The sequence below is a fragment of the Tiliqua scincoides genome, chromosome 3 (assembly GCF_035046505.1).
Source record: "Tiliqua scincoides isolate rTilSci1 chromosome 3, rTilSci1.hap2, whole genome shotgun sequence".
Lineage (NCBI taxonomy): Eukaryota > Metazoa > Chordata > Lepidosauria > Squamata > Scincidae > Tiliqua > Tiliqua scincoides.
The window spans coordinates 174,295,944-174,318,655 of NC_089823.1; the positions used below are offsets into that span (position 1 = coordinate 174,295,944).

Consider the following 22,712-nt stretch of genomic DNA (forward strand, 5'->3'; position numbering starts at 1 on the left):
CATCCGAGGACATGTGCCAAATGCTGCTGCCACCCTCTTGCCATTTATTTATTTATTTAGTTTATGACATATAATACATGGACTTATAGATCAGTTAGTCCAGATCAAATGTCAATGTCCAGTTAATGCAGCCATTCAAGGACAGAGTTACCTTCAAAGAAAAAGTCAAACCATGGGCCAGTATACGCCCTCAGTTTGCAGCCAGACACAATTTGGTACATGGTTTGGTGGGAGAACCCGCAATCACACTGAGGGGTAGATACTAGCCCCCATTCAAACATTGAATCCTGACGAACACCATGTAGGGATCCTATTCAAAGTTTTCCAATGCTGGCACCTTAAGTGTAGGATCGTCTATATGTCTACCCGTTTCTGGGCATTCGACTGCCCATTTAGCTTTCCATTGGGCAATGATGTTGAAATTGTTGAGCAAATGTTGTGCGAGTGCCAGAGAAGACTTCCTGGATTTAAGCCTCCCGAATGATAGATGAGGAAGATCGGCATGCACTGGTAAAAGTGGGTTGTTGGTGATTTTTCTGTATACGTTCACTAAGGCCTCTTGTTTCTGTAGGCCTGGTGGTGCTATGTGGCTCAAAACAGGGAGCCAACAGACAGGAGTGGATCTGATACAGCTGCTTATGATCCTCATGGTTTCATTTAATCTGGCATCAATCTTGCTAGTATGACAGCTGTTAAGCCATACTGGAGCACAGTATTCTGCCATGGAGTAGATCAATCCTAATGATGATGTTCTGAGTGTGGTGGCTGAAGCTCACCATCTTGTTCCTGTTAATTTCTGGAGTATGTTGTTCCTGGTATTGATTTTTGCGGCTGTGTTCTCGAGATGTGGCTTATAAGAGAGAGTCTAGTAGTCCAAAGTTATTCCAAGATATCTTGGATGGGGATTGTAAGGGAGTAGGTCGTTTAGATAGACCTTCAGGGCTGCATTAGCTAGTTTATTATTAAGGTGAAAGCATGTAGTTACTGTTTTGCTGATACTGGGTATTAACCTCCAGTCAGCAAAATATTTTCCCAGAATCTTAAGGTCTTCTGAGAGGAAGCCACCCAACATCTCCATGTTTTTTCCCTGCACTGCTAGAGCCAGGTCGTCAGCATATCCAAATTTACAACCCCTTGTTACTGGCACATCTGAGATGTACAGGTTAAATAGCATGGGTGCCATTACAGAGCCTTGTGGGAGGCCATTGTTTAGCCTTCTTGCTTGCATTGTCACCCATTATGATCTGGAAAGATCTGTCACTTAGCATATTGTTGACTAATTGATACAGTTTTTTACAGGGGATGATGTGACACAGTTTATATAGCAGTCCCTCCCTCCACATGGTGTCATATGCTGCAGTTAGGTCAATAAATACAACTGTGGTTTTTAAACCTTGTTGAAAGCCAGCCTCAATGTAGCTTGTCAAGCTCAGTACCTGGTCAACACAGCTACGATTTTGTCGAAAGCCCGCTTGTTCTACAGGCAGGTGTTCATCTATTATAGGGCCAATTCTGTTTATGTTTAGTTTCTCCAAAAGTTTGTAGCATGAGCTCAGAAGGGCAATTGGGCGATAACTGTCCACTCTCTTGTGGTTTACCAGGTTTCAGAACTGATATTTTTAGCTTTTTTAAATTCCGGTGGAAGATGTCCACTAGAAAGTATGTCCAAGAAGAATTTGCCAAGCCACTTCCTTGTGTGTCTCCCAGAATGTATGAAAAACTCAGGATGGATGCCGTCAAAGCCAGGGGCTTTGCCACACTTCAGACTGCTGGTAGTTAAATTGATTTCGTCCATTGAAAATGGAAAATTCAGGATGCGATTGGAACGTCCACCGGAAAGCTGTAAGGGCTCTCTTGATGGTAGTAGAGTGCTCTTTCCCCCTTGGGGCTTTCAAAAGGGTTACAACTCGAGAGGCTACTTGATCAGGGGTTACACTAGGTATTTGTCATGTGGGTTGACAGGCACCACCCGGTTTCCTTAAAAGGCTCCAAGCTTTTCTGCCATTTTCTACTCTTGCCATTTTGAGTAGCTTTAGACATTGAGTATATATAACCAAGTTATCTTCTACTTCCTCTCCTTTATCTAGACCAGTGGTTCTCACACATTTAGCACCAGGACCCACTTTTTAGAATAAGCATCTGTCAGGTCACACCGGAAGAAGGGCACTGTTGAAGGGCACTGTTGTCTTCGATGGCTCCACATCACACCCCTTTGACATCCAAAGCGGAGTGAAGCAGGGCTGTGTTCTTGCACCAACCTTGTTTGGGATTTTCTTCACTGTCCTGCTGAAGCAGGCCTTTGGAAACCGCAACAGAAGGCATCTATCTCTGGTCCAGATCAGACGGAAAGCTCTTCAACCTCTCCAGACTGAGAGCAAAGTCCAAAGTCCAGCTGAAATGTCTGTGTGACTTCCTCTTTGCCGATGATGCAGCTATCACTACCCACTCTGCCAAAGATCTCCAGCAGCTCATGGATCGTTTTAGCAAGGCCTGCCAAGATTTTGGACTGACAATCAGCCTGAAGAAAACACAGGTCATGGTTCAGGATATGGACTCACCTCCCTGCATTACAATCTCTGCGCATGAACTGGAGGTTGTCCATGACTTTGTGTACCTTGGCTCAAAGATATCCGACACTCTTTCTCTCGATACCGAGCTAAACAAGCGCATCAGTAAAGCAGCTACCACGTTTTCCAGACTCACAAAGAGAGTCTGGTCCAACAAGAGGCTGACGGAACATACCAAGATCCAGGTCTACAGAGCTTGCGTCCTGAGTACACTTCTGTACTGCAGCGAGTCATGGACTCTTCGCTCACAACAGGAGAGGAAACTGAATGCTTTCCACATGCGCTGCCTCTGATGCATCCTCGGCATCACCTGGCAGGACAAAGTTCCAAACAACACAGTCCTGGAACGTGCTGGAATCCCTAGCATGTATTCGCTGCTGAAACAGAGACGCCTGCGTTGGCTCGGTCATGTCGTGAGAATGGATGATGGCCGGATCCCAAAGGATCTCCTCTATGGTGAACTCGTGCAAGGAAAGCGCCCTACAAGTAGACCACAGCTGCGATACAAGGACATCTGCAAGAGGGATCTGAAGGCCTTAGGAGTGGACCTCAACAGGTGGGAAACCCTGGCCTCTGAGCGGCCCGCTTGGAGGCAGGCTGTGCAGCATGGCCTTTCGCAGTTTGAAGAGACACTTGGCCAACAGACTGAGGCAAAGAGGCAAAGAAGGAAGGCCCATAGCCAGGGAGACAGACCAGGGACAGACTGCACTTGCTCCCGGTGTGGAAGGGACTGTCACTCCTGAATCGGCCCTTTCAGCCACACTAGACGCTGTTCTAGAACCACCTTTCAGAGCACGATACCATAGTCTTTCGAGACTGAAGGTTGCCAACAACACCAGAAGAGATGTCATGACCAGAAGTGACATCATCAAGCAGGAAAATTTTTAACAGTCCTAGGCTGCAATCCTACCCACATTTACCCAGGAGTCAGTCCCATTTACTATCATTGTTAAGATAATATACATAGTAGCTTGTTAAAAGTAAAGGTCTGTAACATTTCCCCAAATGAAGTCACATGCCATGGTATCATCTCGGTATATAATGTGGACTAAAAGGTTAACCCTTTTTTGCCCAGCCTACCTTTTATCCCTGTTGTGTATATGCAACATTGCACAGAAATGGCTATCGATTTCTTCTTTCTGCACTTACAAAAAACTACAAAGCTTAGAAACTAGAAAACGAGTCAGAAATAAGCCCATTGTGTTCAGTAAGACTTAGGATGTAATCCTGTCTTACTCACCAGAAACAAAGACCTCTAGATATAAATTAATATGCTTAATTCTAACTAGATAAGGATGGTACTAGGGAGTGGAGTCGAACAAGCTGGGCAGGTACCTTGTACCAGTTTTATAATTTTTTACCATTCAGATAATCTGTGTTTATGAGATCATGAAAAACAACACTCTGAAAACTTGCAAAGAAGCAGCAGTTTTATCGCAAATTAACTGAAAGCAAAATACAGATTCACAGAATTTGACATTACGGTTATTGATTGATGCAGTTCTCTTCGTTCTAATATACATCATAAAATCCTAAAAAAATGTTTGCAGTTTTACACCCCACCCTGTCCTTAGGGGTTACTTTAACTTAACCCTCAAATCCCCATTACTTTGTCAGCCACTGTGATGGAAAAAGTGGCCATCTAAAATTACTCCCACATTCCAGCAACTTAAAAGAATTGTCCAGAATGAATATTGATGACATAATAATAGACAACAGCTGGGTTTCCAGGCACTTTAAGTAATCAGCTGCTTACTATCAGGTCAATCCACAAGCATGTTAAAAAAGAAATACTAGGATTTAAGATCACTTTCATCTGACTGAGTTGGCTAAATTAAGCAGGTTTAACCCATTCTTGCCTGGCCACAGGTGTACAGATTTGGTCCCTACTGCGTATATGCAATGTTGGACAGAAATGGCTTAAATGAAGATCTTAAAAGCAATGTATCAATCAAGAAGCCCCAAACCAATAATCCTGGATCAGCTCAACAGAGTATTATAAAGGTCTCCCCTATATTTGTCCTCACCAAGATTTCAATAAGCCACTGCAGTTTGCCTGAATATTTTAAGAACAGCCTATATGTTGATTTTATTTTTGTAGACTGTAGGGCCCCTGAGTTGTATCCTTACGTTTCCATATTCTCAACTTTTAATATTCATTGGGTGAAATAAAATATTTTTAGTGCACTGAGGCTTTCTTCTTTCTGTTTGTGTTTTCATGTGACTGCCTTCCTTCTTGTTCTCTTCTGACACAACCTACCAATAAACATACCTGTGGATTGATGTGGTGGATTATGTATCACTTTTTTTTAAAGAAGAAAACTATCAGCTTCAGAAATGCATGCTATAGCTACAGTTTGAGATTGCACTTAATAAATTTCTATGGTCTGGTTAGGTCAGCAATGTATTGGTATCAGTAGATTTGGTGGGACTGTTTTCTTCTTAATTTACTACTCAGAAGAAGACCAGAGAGAACAAAGACCATGGCTGCCAAGAAAAGCGTAGCAACAGTTAGTGGACTGACAACTTCCTCTTTTTTCAGACTTGCACTTTTAACCAGCTCTGTAAAAAGAAAAAAAAATAGTTTGAAATAAATTGTTTGAATCTAGACAAATGCTTTTTGGTATTGAAAGTCATTCACTGAAAACCCTTAGCTTAAGGACCAAACTGCATGTTATGTAAATGCATAGTTTGGCCCTGAGTGTGTTTTTGTAAGTTAAAGAGCAGTTGTGGAGAGGGAGTCAGGTTCTCTTCATGGTGTGGAGACAGCAGGGTGACCAGATGTCATAACCTCAAAAGAGGTCAAGGCACCCCAAAATGTAGGACATTCATGAAAAATGTAGGACATGATAAAATAATAGCTAAAAACACTCATATATTGATTTCATGTGGTTAATTTAAGCACTCGATTACTTATTATTAAATTTGAAGTTATATTGCAAGTTTATTAATTACAAGAAGGCTCTGTGCTACCAGCAGGAGCTGCTCATAGGGAAAAGGACAACATTTGAGTTCTTTTCCAAAACAGAAGGCTGAAAAAGAGGACATGACCTGGAAAAGAGGGAGTAGTTAACACTTTTCCACTGACCTGTCCTCCTAACAAAGATATTAACCCATGGAGCTTCCCAGAGTGACCAGATACAATGGAGGATACAGTGCCTATACTTTTAACCAGGTGGTTAAAGGTAGCAGGGAAGGATTTGAAAAGCTTCACCTGCCCAAATTCCCTCTTCTATACAATGGTTAAAGGTATAGGCACTATGTCCTCCATTGTATCTGGTCACCCTGACCTTCCCTCCCTGCTCATAATTCCAGGAACATGAATTTCTTCAGGACCGTGACTTGGAGGGAAAGGATTAAATAAAGCACCCCTCCACATACTGTGGTCCTGATCCTGATGGACTCCCATGGCGCTATTTAACTTGCAAAACTTACCGGTGATTAAGATGCATGTAACATGTCTTTTCTGTTTAAGAGCTGCAGTTTGCAACCTAGTTCCAGTTATGTTATTTTAATTTAAAATGGCTTCAGACCCATTTAGTTCAATGACACTACACACCAATCCATACGTTATCCTAACATAGGGAGGCATTTTTTCTAGCACTGCCTCTGTACACACTTGAGAATATACAAGCACAGATGAGCCATAGGATTAAATAGGTAATAATATATTTAATTGTCATGGCTTCTTCCGGAGAAGGAATGAAAATGCAAATGACTTCTACCTCTTCAAGACCTAGAATTCTCAAGTTTTCCTTCAGAAAATCCAATGCAGAGAAGTTAGCGCAAGTTTGTAGTTCAGATGTAATGTATGAGCCAAACTACCTGTTCCATAGAATGTCTACTGTGGCTGGTGCTCTTGCCACACAGTAGCATAACTACAGGAGGGTACCGCAATGCACCATGTAAACTGTCCTTCCCCCTTGCCCCAGTGGCGAGAGCAAAGTGGAGGAGATGCTTCAGCTTTGCTGTTGCCGCCAGGAATGGCTCTGTCGGTGAGGGGGAGGGGCAGTTTACATGGTGCATTGAGGCATCCTGCAAAACTTAGTGCTGTGCCCCCCTGTAGCTATGCTTCTGCTGCCACTCCCACCGGAGCAGGTAAAGCAGCCGTAAGGTTGAAGTTGATGGCCATAGCAAGAAAAGGAATCATAACTGCAAATTACCCTGTTTTTTGTCTTCGTTTGCTTCTTCTTGAAGCTTGATTGGTCCCACAACAACATCCACCTTGTCCTGGACTTCGCCTGTGTCTCTTTTTACTCTGGTCAGACATCCCTGGTAGCATCGGGATGAGTAATCGTATGCCTTACAAACTACCAGCTTGCAACGCAAGTAAACTGCATTGTGTTGGTTAAGAAACTTAAAGGCATTGACCTTGAAGCGAGCGTTGCTACTACTTGGTGAATACAGTGGTGCATAGGTAGAATCTCGTACACATCTGAAAAGAAATCACAGTTCTCTCAGGTTTGGTTAGATGGTTAATTCATGATAAAGCAACCTTCACCTATCAGCATACTGATAGGCATAATTGGTGAGACTGCTGTAGCTCTGGTTATCCCCGCATGATTACCTTTATGTTCTAGTCATATGGCGGCCTTCATTAAGTTTGTTTTCATTAAATGTTCAAAAAGTCTGTCATATCCTATGTTTGACTCCCATGCAGTAGTGTAGCTAGAGGCACCATGCAATGCACTAAGCTTTGCATGGTGCCTCACCATGACACGCAAGTGGCCCTCCTCCTCTGCAGCCATTCAGGGCTGCTAGAGCAAAACAGAGGAGATGCCTCCATTTTGCTCTAGCAGCTCGAAATGGCTCCAAAGGGGAGGGTGAGTGACTGCTTGCATGCTGTGGCGAGGCACCGTGCAAAACATAGTGCTTTGCTGCCCTCTAGCTATGCTAATGCTCCAACATCAGTCATCAATCCATGGGCTGCTTATTTGGGACCCTAAGAGGGACCTGTCATGCTTTAGGGACCTGCGGTCTCCCTAGCATGACATCCTCCACTTTTTATGCCTCTGTACTAAGTAACCTTGTTCCGTCTGAGGAGGAGTTCATAGGTTGAATGCACAGGTAGGGAGCTAGAAGCTGCCCTCAGAATTCCTTTTGACTTCCTGCCTGCACTTTCAAAGAACAGAGGGGGGGAAGTGGGGAGAGGAGCTGTTCTAGGTCATGAGTCCTCTCCCCACTTCTTCCCTTTCTTTTGAGATGGCAAGAGGAAGGGGACGAAGGGGAAGAGGAAGGAGACAAGGGGGTGTAAAATTTGTTTGGTAATTTACATGTTATAAGGAGCAGTGGCACCTGAGTGCAGTCTCGAGTGCCAAAACAGTTGGGCAAGGCCTGGAAGCATTAGAGCAGTGTTTCTCAAACTGTGGGTAGGGACCCACTATGTGGGTCGTGAGCCAATTTCAGGTAGGTCCACATTCATTTCAATATTATATTATATTATGCATTTATTAGATGCGACAATGGTACGTGCACTGCATTTGGGGAAATTTTACAGACCAGTACTTTTAACAAGCTACTATGTATATGCTTTTAACAATGATAGTAAATGGGACCTACTCCTGGGTAAGTGTGGGTAGGATTCAGCCTAGGATTGCTAAAAAATTTTCCTGCTTGATGATGTCACTTCTGGTCATGATATCACTTCTGGTGGGTCCCAACAGATTCTCATTCTAGAAAGCGGGTCCCGGTGCTAAATGTGTGAGAACTACTGTATTAGAGTGACATGCCTCTGAATGCTAACTACTGACGTCCCCCTGTAACCACGGGGGATAGGTTCCTGCTGCTGCAGTGGATACCGGAAACCACAAACCCTATAAAAAGCAATTCGCAAATTCCCCCATCATGCAAATAACTTATTTTTCTCTGATTGCAGCCTTCCAGCTGCTGTCTCTCTGTCTCTGTGCTGCCTGAGAATACGAACAGGAAGCAGGAAGAGCTAACAGGAAGCAGGTTTGGAGGGGCTGGTGGGGAGTGGGACTGGTGGAGCTCTGCTCTGCTGGATCCAGAGCCCCGCATTGGGTCTTTCGGCCCAACATGGGCCTACTTTACTCTGAGCTGGCTGAATAGCTGGCTAAATAACTGGTGCAGAGTCAAGTAACCCCTGTTACAGGGCCTTTCCTTACCCAGGAGAAGGAGATGAATGTCCCCTTCCCCCAAGGACGTGCCGGGAGCAGTCAATGGCTGCCCGGTGTTTACTGGATGCTGAGGCAGTCATTTCAGCGCCACTGTGGCCTTGGGCAATGGGCAGCATAGGATTGGGCTGTCATATTAACACCTTATTGGTTCTATGCTGTATCATAACACCTCATTGGCTCTCGAAACAATCAGTCTCATGGGTCAGGTTTGAGTCAAGGAAATCCACTTTTTGTTCCATAACGCAGTTGTTTTCTTTTTCTGGTAAACTGGCTATAACTCTTGATAGAATTCAGTTATTTCAATGTGATTTGTTTCATTGCATTCCATTTTAAGTTACCTTTCTAATGATATATAACATGGTGGCATTATTTGTAATTACCAAGTTTTTCATAATTTTGGCCACTAGTGTCAAACTCAGCTTGTTGTCTCCCTCAAAGCTTGGCATGCGGAGAAATTGATCTCCCAGCCTCCCTTAGCTATGCCACTGGCACAGACACAGAGAGAAAGAGGAGACAGCAACAGGAGGGCTACAATCAAATATGTCATTTGTGTGATGGGGGACACCAGATAAGTGAAACTACAGAAACAGGACCCATGGATATGTGGGGGGGGGGGGAATGCATGTATACTTTTCCTTAAGGCACTTACAAGCAAGTTACTTTAGAATACATATCAATAGTGAATCAAATCAGTGGTTGCCAAATCAGTGGATAACGAGGCATGACCTTTATGCATTTTAACAATGCAGCAAGTATAGCTGAATTTAGCCTCTGGAGCCAGAGCTGGAGCTGGATTTACCCCTAGCAGCTGAGTTCTGCACGCATTTCCCCACCCATGCACAGGAGGGTACATTGATTTACAGTCCAATTCTAATGAATCCTCACTCCCTGCAGATGCAGCCATGCCAAGGAGGCTTGTGCTGTACCCCACAGGGTGGGCATGCCATGACATGTGAGGGAAGTAAGGTAAAGTTTTACTTACCCTGCTCCACTGTGCCATGGGATTCTATGGGTCTACTTGGACTTGCTCCAGCTTTTTAGCGGGCACAAGTTCTAGTGACTTGAGGAGGCATTGCTAGGCTGTGCAGGATGCACAGATTACCAGGAGTTACATTGCTGCCAATATCTGCGCAGTTCTGCCTACCACCACCCTGTTCCAACCACCCCCTGCCGCCAGCTTATCTTCACTGGCATGTGCATGTGCATCACTGAGCCACCAGAACCACTGCAATTGGCAGTGGTGGTTCAAAAAGGGCTACTGACAGTGCACTGCACACATCCCCAGAAGTCACTTGATGACAGTGGGAAGCTGTTCTGCTGTTGTTAATCCCTTTGCATGACAGCCCTATCTTGGTTAGGATTGGGATTTTGCATATTAATAACCTATATCCTGCTTTTCTACCTCCAAACAAGAGGCGCACCACACAAAGAAATGCTCAATGTGAACTCTTCTGTTACGGAAACCAGAAAGCACTTCTTATTCATCTCTCATACCACTTACCCATTTCTGATTAAGTCATAGGTCAAGGTCGTGAAGTCGTTAGCATATGGAGATGCTACACACGTGTCTATGAATAGTACCAGGTTCGAATCAGAAGTGTGGAGAGTAGCTTGGACGTATAACTCCTGATTGAGTGTAACAAAATACGGAGAGCCGTAAACTTTGTAGTAGAAATTTCCTGATTGATAGAATGCAAGAGATACATTGTAATTGCCATACTGTCTGGCAGTAATGTCCACAGGGTTTTGGGCGACAAACATGGTGTCTACTATGGTTTCCTCATTCATTACACACGTGATGTGAAACTGGAAGTTTTTCTTTCTGGTAATGATGTAATCAGAGACAGATGTCTTGATTATGTTGGAATAGATCATAGTGTTGTTATTCGTCTGCTAAAGGACAGAAAAATAGTGCATGTTAATCAGCTATTACCACATAAAATCACATTTACTATTGTACTTAACTATTTTAAACTGTGCTGATATTTCAGCTTTATACAGTTACTGAACATTGATTATGGCTAGTGCTCATATAGTGCTATAATTCTCAGAAATACAGTTTAGGTTGGGGGGGGGGAAAGTTAGAGAATATGGTGGGAAGACAGAGCTTACTTTTTCCCAAGGTTGTTCACAATTTCTTACCCATGTTCAAATTATCCAAGTTATATCTATATGCAGGGGTGGTGTCAGTGGTCTATCAGTTTGGGCACAGGGCATGAGTCGACACCTAGCAGAGGGCCCACTTGGCCCCGCCAGCCTCAGAAGCATCAATACATATGGCAGTGCTAGCACCTGATGTATCCAGGGCTTTGCCCTGGGGTCTGCAGAAACCTGGGACAAGCACTGTCTATACAAGGACCAGGTATGGTGTCATGGTTAGATCATTAGATTAGCACCAGAAAGTGCCATGTTCAAATTCCCATTTGGCCATAAGGCGCACTGGGTGCCTTTGAACAATCACTTCCTTGGCAAAATGTATCCCATAGGTAGAAATGTGATTTCTCGGCAATAACAAAATTTTTTTTTTAAAAAAATCTCTTTATGCACTTCTCTTTTTGTAAAAAAATAAAATAAAATCTACAAAAAAAATTGTTTTCTAACACACCTACATATTGGTCAGTGTAGGCTGGGTGGGCTGGACTGGGGGGTTGCAGGGGTAATATCTGTGGCTGCATCTGCTGACGCTATGCCACCTATATCATCTACTTAGTACACTTTTAAAGCAATTATAATTGATAAAAATGCACCCTTGGAATAAAAACACATAACATCACTTTCTGCATTTCTCAATTTTGTAAAAAAAAAAAGTGACATAAAATAAAAATATTTGATTTCTCCAAAAAAATAAAAGCATTTAAGCAACTGTTACCCTGCACATGCCTGATCTTGTCTGATCTTGTAAGCTAAGGTTGAAGGTTGCCAACCATTTAAGAACACCTCCATCCATATGATTGTTATAAGGTTAAACTGGTGGAGGGGGAAGATATGTTTGCCACCCTGAGTTCCTTGGAAAAAGTGTGGGATAAAAATGTAATGAATGAATAAATAAACGTCTTCACTGGCTCACAAAGCCAGCCTAACATAATGAGGATGAGTTACACTGAACAACCCAAACCTATCCCGCCCCCAGCAGAACATGTGTTCCATGAGTGGAAGGAGGAGGATGCCTGTGGAACATCAATTCTTCTGGCAAGTGTGGCAGGGCTAACTGTGCATGGTGGTGGCCACTCTGTCCACCTGCTCACTGTGAGTGGCAGTAGGGGCAGGCAGTGTGAGGGGGAGGAGGCAGGGCAGCAGAACAAGGGAGGAAGGAAGCGGGATTGGCAGCACTCATATATTGCTGGAATCTCTCCCTCTCCCTCTCCCTCTCCACTGCTGTTACAATCCTTGGTTCTGCACCAGCAAAATAGCTGGTGCAGGACTAAGGAGACCCATAGGGAAAGCAGAGGCTTTCCCTAAGGCAAAGGAACAAATGTTTACTTACGCTGAGGAGACCACTGTAAATCCCACCCCTACCCCCACACACCCTAGGACGCTCCATTGGCACACTTGCCTTGGCACACGTGGGTGTGTATGTGTTTAGGTAGGATTGGCTTCTCAATTGCAAACTTATGCACACTTTCCTGGGAGTAAGCCTCAAGGAACACAATGGAATAAATTCTGAGTAAATACGTATAGAATTGCTCAGCAAGAACCAGAATGTATTGTTGCTTCAAAAGTGATGAAAACATATGTTCTTACCTGTCTTACTGTGCCACAACCACTGTATGGTATATGGAAGATAACATAATCTGGTGTAATCTGAGGTGTACAGAAAGGGTCTGAAGTATTCAGATACAGATCTCTAGCACTGTAGCCCAATGATTGTAGATAAGCTGTGCTGATGTGTGCATCCATGTATTCTCCAGTGCACGAGACCACTGAACAAGAGAGCACAGGAGAACTGTTAAATTTAGTGCAAATTAATCTAAATAGTACTACAGTGTTTGTTCCTGACATTGCTCATGGTCCCGTTTCCAGTTTCCAGTCATCCATCGATATATTATATCCAAAAATTTTTGCCCAGCACACCATTGCATCTTTAACTGTCTCATCTTCCATTCTTATCTCAAGGAGAAAATTGTACATTTTTTTATATACTTCCCCTTATCAATCAAAAATATTTTATCAAAACTTATATCTTCTTCATAAAAACCTATTTTTTTGTCTTCTCGTATTTTTGTTCTTATTTGCATTTCGTTCTACCAGTCCAATTTTATCCTTTCCCTTCTAACAGCCTTGCTTGAAATTCTTGAGTCAAGCCTGGAGTCTGAGATTCTAGAATTTCAAATCTTGAGTCTCTGGCCCAAATTCTTTGATTGCTGCCAATCAGCTGGGCAGAGGGAAAAAGCACTCTGGGTGCCAGCTCCTCACTGCCCAACTAATCAGTAGATATATCAGTAGATGTGAAATATAGAGACTTTCATGGACACGGCTTCAGTCTGACTTAAAACTGAGTCGTGGGACTCAAGTGCACATCTCTGACAGGTCTACTCAGGCCCAAGTCAGTGATTTCACTGACAGAAGTCTGAATGGACCTGGGAACGTGAATTCCAGGAAGGCCTGGAAAGGGGAGAAGATATTGGTGGTGCCACTGCCACTGATACCACCCCCTTGCAGCCTTCATTATGCCCCCCATTCATTACCCAGATCCTTCCTGTTATTCCCCCTCCCTGCCCCATTCTGAACCCTCCTACTGCCCACACTGGCTTAGCAGAACCAGGGGCCATGGAGGGTTCACTTGCAGGGTCCACTGGCAGACCCATGAAGGGCCTACAGCCAGTTGCTGCTTGCGACAGCAGCCCAGCTGCTCCTGACAGAGCATTCTGTGTATAAACACCATAAAACACCTTAACTCTCTGGAGCACTAGTTCCAGCATCTTAAGGGCACCTTGGGACTGGGATGTAACTTTCCTGTTCATCACTAACTGAACTTAGGCTGCAACTCCATGTTAAGCTCTGCTTTCTAGCTTAGCTAATACTACAAAGCCTTGGTTGCACTATTACAGAAGAGTTTTCTTGAAGTAAGAGTCCAAAACTAATACTTGAAGCATTCAGATACATGTATATATACTCACCAGATGATGAAGGAAACGTGGAGTATGCGGCATAAAAACCTTTACGTGTTACACTACCGTCAGTGCGAAACTGTACTGTCAGGACATTTGATGAGGAGATAAATGTTTGTAAGGCTCCAGAACAAAAACTTCCAAGGAGACGTGAATTGAGGTAACCATCATAGATCCTCACATAATCATAGCCACATTCTGTCCTGGAAAAAGCAAGGAGCAAACAAACAGCTGAAAACAGGAATGTATGAATAACAGTTTATTATTCTATTAACAGTAATGAACAATTACTTTGACAGGAGATGCCATATGAGAATGAGTCATATATTGTGATGTAGTACAAATATTTTAGATTTGTCACCCTAACCTTCTCATATCCATCTTTACTCCATGGTGATTAGGGGAGATTTCTCTTTCGGGGGACGCAATCTAGAGATATCCATGAAGGAATACAGGTATGGAGACTTCCTCTTTAAAACCATCCCAAGCAAGAACGTGGACCATACGTTACATTCAAATAGGTCTACTTATAGGTGAGAAATGGAAATTCCCTTCTCTAAGTCATCACTTATCAAAAAATCCCAACTCGCATGTCAATCTGCCCAGACAGTCTAGTCACCCACTGATAATCTCCTTCAGGTACTCCTGCCTTCAGTTCTGAGCCCAGTGGCTAACTGTGAGAGGTTTTTTGGCCACACTGTCCCCTCTGATGAGTTCCTTTACTTGTTGCCTTTGCTACTTGTTTTTTTAGGGACTGGGTCAAAACTTCCATTTCACCAGGCCTTTTAATAATCTTTTACAGTGTGATGTATACATATCTACTCAGAAGTAAGTTCCAGTGAGTTCACTGATACTCTCAAATAAATGTGTGTAGGATAGCAGCTGGTGGACTAGTCTGCTGTGCGGATCCCATTAGAACAGCAAAAGTCACTTTCACTAATGTCTATCATTCTGTGAGCTCTCCTGCTAGAGACAGCAGTGCCACAGCTCTGCTGTTGGACTATGCCATGCTTGCCAAGGCTGCGGTGGAGGCGGGGATGAGCAGGGAGGAGTGGACTGGGGGAAAAACTGAGTGGGGAGGAAGGAGACATGCGGGTGAGTAGGCGGCAGGAGGGAGGAGCCATGTATGTCATACCCTCTTCTTACATGTGCATGCTGAAGGTTGTTGTGTTAGGAGCCAAATGTGCAGGCAGAGCAAGCTATGGGGTGACACCTTCTTAGCTCTACAGAGCAAGCTCCATGGAGTTGAGAGGAAAAGTGAGTCTAAATGGGCAAAATCTTCTGTCTGCATAGCTTCTCCCACCATGATGAAAATCTGGCAGGTTGCTTTGGATGTTCCATTGGCAAGTTAATGTAAATGGGATCAGAAAAGGGGTGATTTACAGATGCTTCCCAAATATACTAGTAAAAGTCTGCAGGTTAGCAGTACCTGTATATAACACCATACAGTTCAGCACAATTTCCCCACCTCTTCACAGAAATGAGCCACAATGCCAAAGTCTTATGGCCTTGTAAAGTTAGTTCTTCTTGCACTTACTCAATATTTGTAAATGTGAGGTTGATTTGGAAATGGTTCCATGTGCGTATTACCCATACGCAGTTGAGATTATTTTGATAGTTCCCAGGATACTGGGGGCTTTGGAACGAGCCCGATGGGAATGTGAGCTCACCACCACAAGAAGAAGGATTTCCTGGAAAGTAAAAGACGGTAAGATCAAATAGACAAGGGTATCTCCTACATCCACATGAGCAACAGACAAGCAACCTCCAGTCAACCCAGATGTAAATGGGGGCCTGATCCATTCACTTGGAGGAACAACAACTAGCAGCAGTAGGGCAGCCCTATCTCTGTCTCTTCTCCAAGACGTCCATAGAAACAAGTGTGAATGAGAGCAACAGTACCTCTGCCATGCATCTGTGTGTCTTTCCTATGATATTTGCTTCAGTCAAAAAGAAAGTGTAGAAGAAAAAGTTGAGGGTGGTGAGAGGTGAGGCCTGAACCCTTTCCCTGCTGGGCACAGGGAAGATGTAACAGAAGTAACAGAAGAAGATGGTTGTTTTCAGGCCATACATAAACTTCCCAGAGGTATTGGGCTGGCCACTGCTGGAAGCAAAATGCTGTACAGTACTTGGTCCCTTATCTTCCTTTGCGATGTTGGCCGAAAAGGGAGAGATTAACATACCTGGAGAAAATATTGATTCCAGCAGTGATTTCCTGTCCTCTCTACCACTCCCACCCAGAGCTCATATTACTATGGTTCATTTTTCTTTCCCTATCAGAGACAACTGAATGCCATTTATATATCAAACTTTCTACAAATTGCACACCATTTGTATTTATGGGACACTTATTGGCAAAACCTAGCCCAGGAAATATATTGTATAATGTATACTAGGATGTAGTATTATATGATGGAGATGATATGTCTCCGTTGGAGAAACGTGGCTTGAGTGATTGAGAGGGTGCATGAATTACAAAGTCAACATTGTGAATTAGACTGGTGATCCTTACCATATGTAGGGGTCATGTGTCCTTGCAAAAAGAGAAAGTAGAAGAATGAGTAAGAACAGAATTGTGCCACATTGTTCGGTGAACTGATGAGGTCTAATAAGCAGCAGATGTTACTTACCAGGGGTCGTGGGTTGTATGGATGTTGTGGGTTCTTACAAAAAAGAAGAAATAGGAGTCAGAACAAAATTCCAGTAAATCCTGTTTATACTGCATTTAGAGTGGAGTTTGGTTTTGATCATGTGATCTAATACACAGGCCACACTTCCTTTTCTTCTCTCCCCCATCTTGCTTTTCCAGTCCAGACAGTGAAAGGAGAAGCAAGAACAGTGGAGGAAAGTAGACAGATGGAAATGAGTGCCCCGCCATCAACCTATGGTCTGATGCAGGGCCCGATTCTGAATAGTATGTGCAGAGTCACCACAGTAAGGCACGTTTGTGAGCCCTTACCATGGGCCCAGCACCAGAGCTAAGCCCAGTGCACTAGTTGGCAGCCTCTCCTGACAGTGAAGAGATGAATGAGGGTGTGGGGGGAGGTGGGAAGGAGGCATTCTAGGGCAGGTGGCAGGCAGGGAGGAGGCATGACGGGGAGGAAGCGGGGGGGCGGGATCCTGAGCTCTATGTGAGATGGTGCGGTTTGACATAGGACTCTCCGATTCTGTGGCAGTTCCAGAGCTGCCATAGAATCAAGTAGCCCCATTGAGGGGCTGCTTTCCTTACTCGGGGGGGGGAGAGGACAAAAGTCCCCTTCCCCTCAGGGGCCACTGGCAGCTGCCTGGTTGCACATTGGATACCAAGGCAGCCATTTTGGTGCTGCAGCAGCCCTGTGCACCAGGCAGCTCAGGACTGGGATGCCCATCATTTTTGTTGGCCTCATGGAATGGCTGGCCCTAGTTGCAGACAAACAACATTCCCCAAAGGAGTGAATATGTGCAGTATAGCCTATATGTTTCTTTTACGCTCCATTGTGAAACATGAACATGATATGGAAATCATATAGGGCTATTTCTATTGAAATACATAAACATGATTGAGAATAATATAACTCTACACACTGGCATTAAAAAGACTTAGGGCCCAATCCTACCCAACTTTCCAGCACCAATGCAGCTGCAATGAAGTCCTGTTCCTTAACCTTGAGGAGGCCTCCATGAACATCCCCCTACCACAGATGCCACACACACCACATTGGCATGGCTGCATCAGAATGGAAAACTAGGATAGAACTGGGCCTTTACTTTCCATAAAATGAGCTTTATTACATATGGAAAACCTACATTGGGTCAAGATCCACAAATAACTATTTAGTCAAACCATGAGCATAAAGCACACATTAGAAAACTAGATCTGAAATCTCAAATGTCTCATATTGAGTTCTGTGTATGAAAATGCAAAGGAAGGCCAATCCAATGGGAGCTTTTATGATAATAAGCAATGAACAAAAACTATTTCAAAAACAGACCCTGATTAGAGAAACTTTATTATCTGTGACCACAGGAGAAGAAGCAAGGCCAGGCCACTGCTTGTCTGTTTACACAGCTTCATTGGCAAGTTTTTATAACAAACAAGGTCAGTACACCTAGGATAGGTAGGCCTGATCTATCCGACATCTGGTCAGGCAGACCAAGGATAGATTACAACTCTAATGGTTCACCTAATCTAAGGAAAAATTCCTTTTATATTATGGGAGGAAAAACACATTCCTGTCATGGTTAACTATGCAGCTTTCTCCCTCCTTCCTTATAATTCAGCTTACCTGTTTTCTACATGACTGCCAGAAGATAAGAGAATGGAGGATCAGACTCCATTTCCTCCTTCATAACTCCCATGGAAATCAATGGAATTTACTCTCAGGAAAGTGTGCATAGCATTGCAGCCTAAGGCTTTAAGGCAGCAATCCTATGCATACTTTCCTGGAACACAATGGGACTTACTGCTGAGTCTGCTACTTCTGCATTCAGTAAAAGACCCATTAGATAGTGTGCCTGTGGGCACAATCATAGGAGCACCCTTGGTTGGCGCAAGTGCCTTGCGCCAGCCCAAGAGGGTTGCAAATGTGCATAAAGCACATTTGTGCCTCTTTGGGAGTCGCCTGGGCTGGCGCAGGGACGCGCACTGGCCTGCTGAGGTGCCAGCTTCATGGGGGAGCCTTGGGTCAGCTGAGCTTGGCCGACATAAGGCTCTGGAGAGGGCAAGGAGGAGGCAGGAGGGAGGCGTTCCAGGGTGGGCAGATGGCGGTCCTGGGGGCAGGTGGATGAGGAGCTGAAGGTGGGACTGGGACCTGGCTGGGACTCCGGCAGTGGCACAAGTCTGAGAAGACCCACAGCGGCTGCAGTGGCTTACCCAAGGGTAAGGGGAAACCTTACCTCCAGCTGAGCCACTTTGGGCCCCTATCTTGCGCTGGATACAGCGCAGGCTTCCTGGCCTGCCTGTTTTAGCGCAAGATAGGATTGTGCTGTGTATCTTATCAAATTCAGTGGCATTTGGTAGTGACACACCAGTGCACACTAAATTACAGTGGTGACATACATGTCAATGATCTTTTCATTTTCACATATTAACCAAGCAGGACATACGGATTTTCAAACATGGAGATCATCTGCTGCAGTAGAGGGTTGGCAAGCAGTATAATAAGCAATAAATGGAAGCACAGAATGGAACAGCCAATTACCTGGTGTAGAAACAGCAGCTTCTGAGTTGTAAAATAAAAGAGAAAACATTAGTACTATACACTCTTCTCACTAATATATTAGTTACATACATTCATTAGAATCTTGATGCACTATTGTATCAGATGCTAAATTCATTGTAGACAAGACTATGACCAGCCAACAATTGACAAGGGACGGATGACTTTGCAAAAATATTTTGCTTCCTAATAATCAACTTAGGAAATTATCATAGACTGTCAAACCAAGCCTATGCACCACTACATAGAAGCAGGTCCCACTGATTTATATGAGATTTACTTGTGAGTAAACATGCATAGGATTGCATCCTAGATATAGAGGTTGAGTATCCCTTATCCACAATACTTAATATCGTGGGGATGAAGCCCAAATCTAGACATAAAATTCATTTATGTTTCATGTACACCTTATGCACATAACCTGAAAGTAATACAAGTAAAATACAATATTTTAAAATAATTTTCAGTGAAATCCTAACCTGTCCCGGGGCAGGCAGGCAGGTGAGCCTTTGCTGCATCCAAGGCAGGATTGGGGCTGAAAGTGGCTCAGCCCGGGGCAAGGGGAATCACTTCCCCTTTCCCCAGGTAAAGCCACAGCAGCCCCAATGAGGCTACTCGGATCTGCACCACCTCAAGAGGTAGTGCAAATCGGAGCAGTCTGGGACTGCTCCGGGCCGCCCGGGGTTAGGATTCAGCATTACTGCCAGATCCTAGCCCTGCCTCCCACTCCCTGCCCATCTGCCCCTGCAAATGCCCACCGCCCACCCTCCCCCACCCCGAAATGCCTCTCTCCCCATGCCCCCCCCAACTCCTGAGTGGGTTGAGCTCAGCCGATTGAACTCACCCATCCTCTGGGGCCTGCAGTGGTACGGGGAGGCCGGCGCATGTCTGTGCAGAGTGGCACAGAGTGGCACTCCCTGCAGAGTGGCACAAAAGTGCTTTACAGCACTTTTGTGACACTCTTGGGCCAACGCAAGGGACTTGCACCAGTCCAAATGGCTGTTTAGATTGTGCCCTTTGTGCCTGAAACATAGTTTGTATGCATTGAACCATGATTTTTTGTTCTGTTACGAATGCATTGCAGCTAGCTCCTGAGGTCATGTTATGTCATGTCAGCACTCAAAAAGGTTCTGGATTTGGAGCATTCTGGTTTTTGAAATTCTGGATAAGGGGTAATCAACCTGGACCAATTCCCTGCAATGAATTCAATATGCAGATTAGTGTTCAGCTGACATTAATTCCTGACTTAAGCCATCTTTATCTTATGAAAGTTGTAATTACATCTAGTTATTACAAAGTACAGAATCTACATGGCTTCCCACCAGTAGCCTAAGCGGTTAGTGAATTTTTCTTTCCATGTCTCACCAGTGTTAATAAGTCAAAATACACCTTTTAAGTGCTGGCTGACTTCACATTGGACAGGGGCATGGAGACTGTCCCTATTCATCCCAGCAGAGCATCTGTCCCAGTGGCCCTTTGCAGGTGTGACATTCCTGTCTTTTTAGATCATGAGTTTCTTTGAAAGAGGAAACCATTTTTCTGTCAGTCACTTCTTTCCCATATCAATTGCTCTGTGGCTTTTTTTTTTTTCCCTTGAAAAGCACAGTTTAAAAATTCTAATAATTATAATGAATTAAAAGCAGGTGAATCAGTAAGCAAGGGTAGAAAAAAAAAGGAAAGCAAAACTTGTTTTCAGAATGGACAACCAGTGTCATAGCTAGATCATTTGACACTCAGGGTCCATATATTTTTGACACCCCCCTCCCCATACAATAAAATTAATTAATCTGGGCTTTAAGTTCAGGTGGGAGCCCAAGTCTACCCACCCAGCAAACCTCAGCCACAGAGGCCAAAGTTTAACCAGGAGCCAAGGTCTACTTATTGGGAAAAGATGGCTGCAGAGGGCAGTCAAAATGGGAGCCCACTCAGCAGGCAGATCTGGGCTCCAAGTCCAGGCCGGAGTCCAGATCTACCCACCAAGCAAACTTCAGCCACAGAGGCCAAAATTCAACTCAGAGCCCAGGTGTATCCACCTGGTTGACCTGCGCTCTGGAGTTCAGAGTGCAAATGCCCCCTCCCCAAACACAAACATTGGATCATTCTCTTACTCAGTGACATACTGCCCCTGCATCTGGAAGTTCAATGTAGCCATCATGGTTAAGAACTACTGATAGACTATAGTCCACCATGAATGTTAAGAATCCACTTTTAAAGTCATCTAACAGCCCAATCCTATCCACACTTTCCTGGGACTAAGCCCCATTGACTCTAATGGGACTTACTTCTGAGTAGACATGCATAGGATTGGGCTGTCAGTCAGTGACCAACAACACCCAACTTACCACAGTGACATCACTAGGGTTGGTGTCACCCAGTCTGGTAACTCATGATGTCACCCCTATTTATTTATTTATTTGTTTGTTTGTTTGTTTGTTTGTTTATTTATTTAGCTACAGAACAGTACAGGTTACCAAACCAATCAGTAACCAACACAAAACTAGTGGCCAACTTGATAACACTCACACAACTGAATAGGAGTTTGAGTATTCGCTCTGATACAAGGAAAAGGGAGCTGAATCATGATAACATCTTATTGGTTCCATGCTGTGTCATTATAAGACTCTGTAAGCTCTCATAACACTCAGGCTCATTGGTCAATCCTGAGTTAAGAAAATCCACTTTTTGTGACATAAGGCAACTGTGTTTCCTTTTCTGGTTATTTGGCTACAGCTTTTGATGGAACACAGATATTTAAATGTGGTTCATTTCAGTGCATTTTGCTGTAAATTACGCATTGAATGGTATATAATATGATGGAATTATTCCTAAAAACCACAATTTCCACAATTTTTGGTCACACACCCCCCCACCGCAGGTGACACCTTATTAACATGGTTTAATGCTATGTCATAATAACATCTCATTGGCTCTTCAAATAATCAGTCTCACTGGTAATCAGTCTCATTTAAGTTAAGAAAATCTACTTTTTGTAACATAAGAAAGTTGTATTTTTGTTTTCTGGTTTTTTGGCCATAATTTTTGATAGAATGGAGATACTTCACACCAGTTTGTTTCATTGCATTCTGCTGTAAATTACATGTGAATGGTATATAACATGATTGTATTATTCCTAATAACCACGATTTTAGCTATTTTAATCACTAGTGGGGTCACTCCTCCGCAGCTTGGCACCCGGGGCCCCCCGAGCCCCCATTTGTACGCCACTGTGGACAACAACTATAAAGGAAGAGGACAAATGCTTGAGGGTCCAATCCTATCCAATTTTCCAGCATCGATGCGGCCACAATCCAACCCAAAGGTAAGGGAACAAATATTCTCTTAACTTGAGGAGGAGGCCTCCAGGACTGCCCCACTACCACAGACTGCAGTGCACAACCCATTGGCATAGCTGCATCAGCACAGGAAAGTTGGATAGGATTGGGCCCTAAATCTTTCTATTGTTATACAAATATTTTATAATTCTGAAGTGCATCCCTGCTGAGTTGGGATCCTTGCAGGAGTAACAGGAGAGGATTTCACAATAAATGACAACATGAAAGAATTCAGGGGAAAAAGCATAAGACACACCAGAACAGATGACACCAGCATCTTCATTGTGAACACAGTTATGTACACCCCAGCCTCTGTGGGGACACTGCCACAAGTATTCCTCATTCCCTGTGCACGTCACATCATCCATGG

General features: G+C 43.9%; 1 protein-coding gene across 1 annotated transcript in view; it reads right to left on the reverse strand.

Annotated features, from left to right (window-relative positions):
- Positions 1 to 6,713: 6,713 nt before the first annotated feature.
- The window catches only part of LOC136645210 (deleted in malignant brain tumors 1 protein-like), a 97,126-nt gene continuing 81,127 nt past the window's right edge, over positions 6,714 to 22,712 (reverse strand). The window contains exons 21-26 of the mRNA XM_066621447.1: positions 16,443 to 16,475; positions 15,403 to 15,503; positions 13,822 to 14,015; positions 12,446 to 12,624; positions 10,206 to 10,594; positions 6,714 to 7,002 (exon numbers count right to left, since the gene is read on the reverse strand). Coding sequence (XP_066477544.1) covers positions 6,714 to 7,002; positions 10,206 to 10,594; positions 12,446 to 12,624; positions 13,822 to 14,015; positions 15,403 to 15,503; positions 16,443 to 16,475 — 1,185 coding nt within the window. The remainder of the gene's footprint in view (positions 7,003 to 10,205; positions 10,595 to 12,445; positions 12,625 to 13,821; positions 14,016 to 15,402; positions 15,504 to 16,442; positions 16,476 to 22,712) is intronic.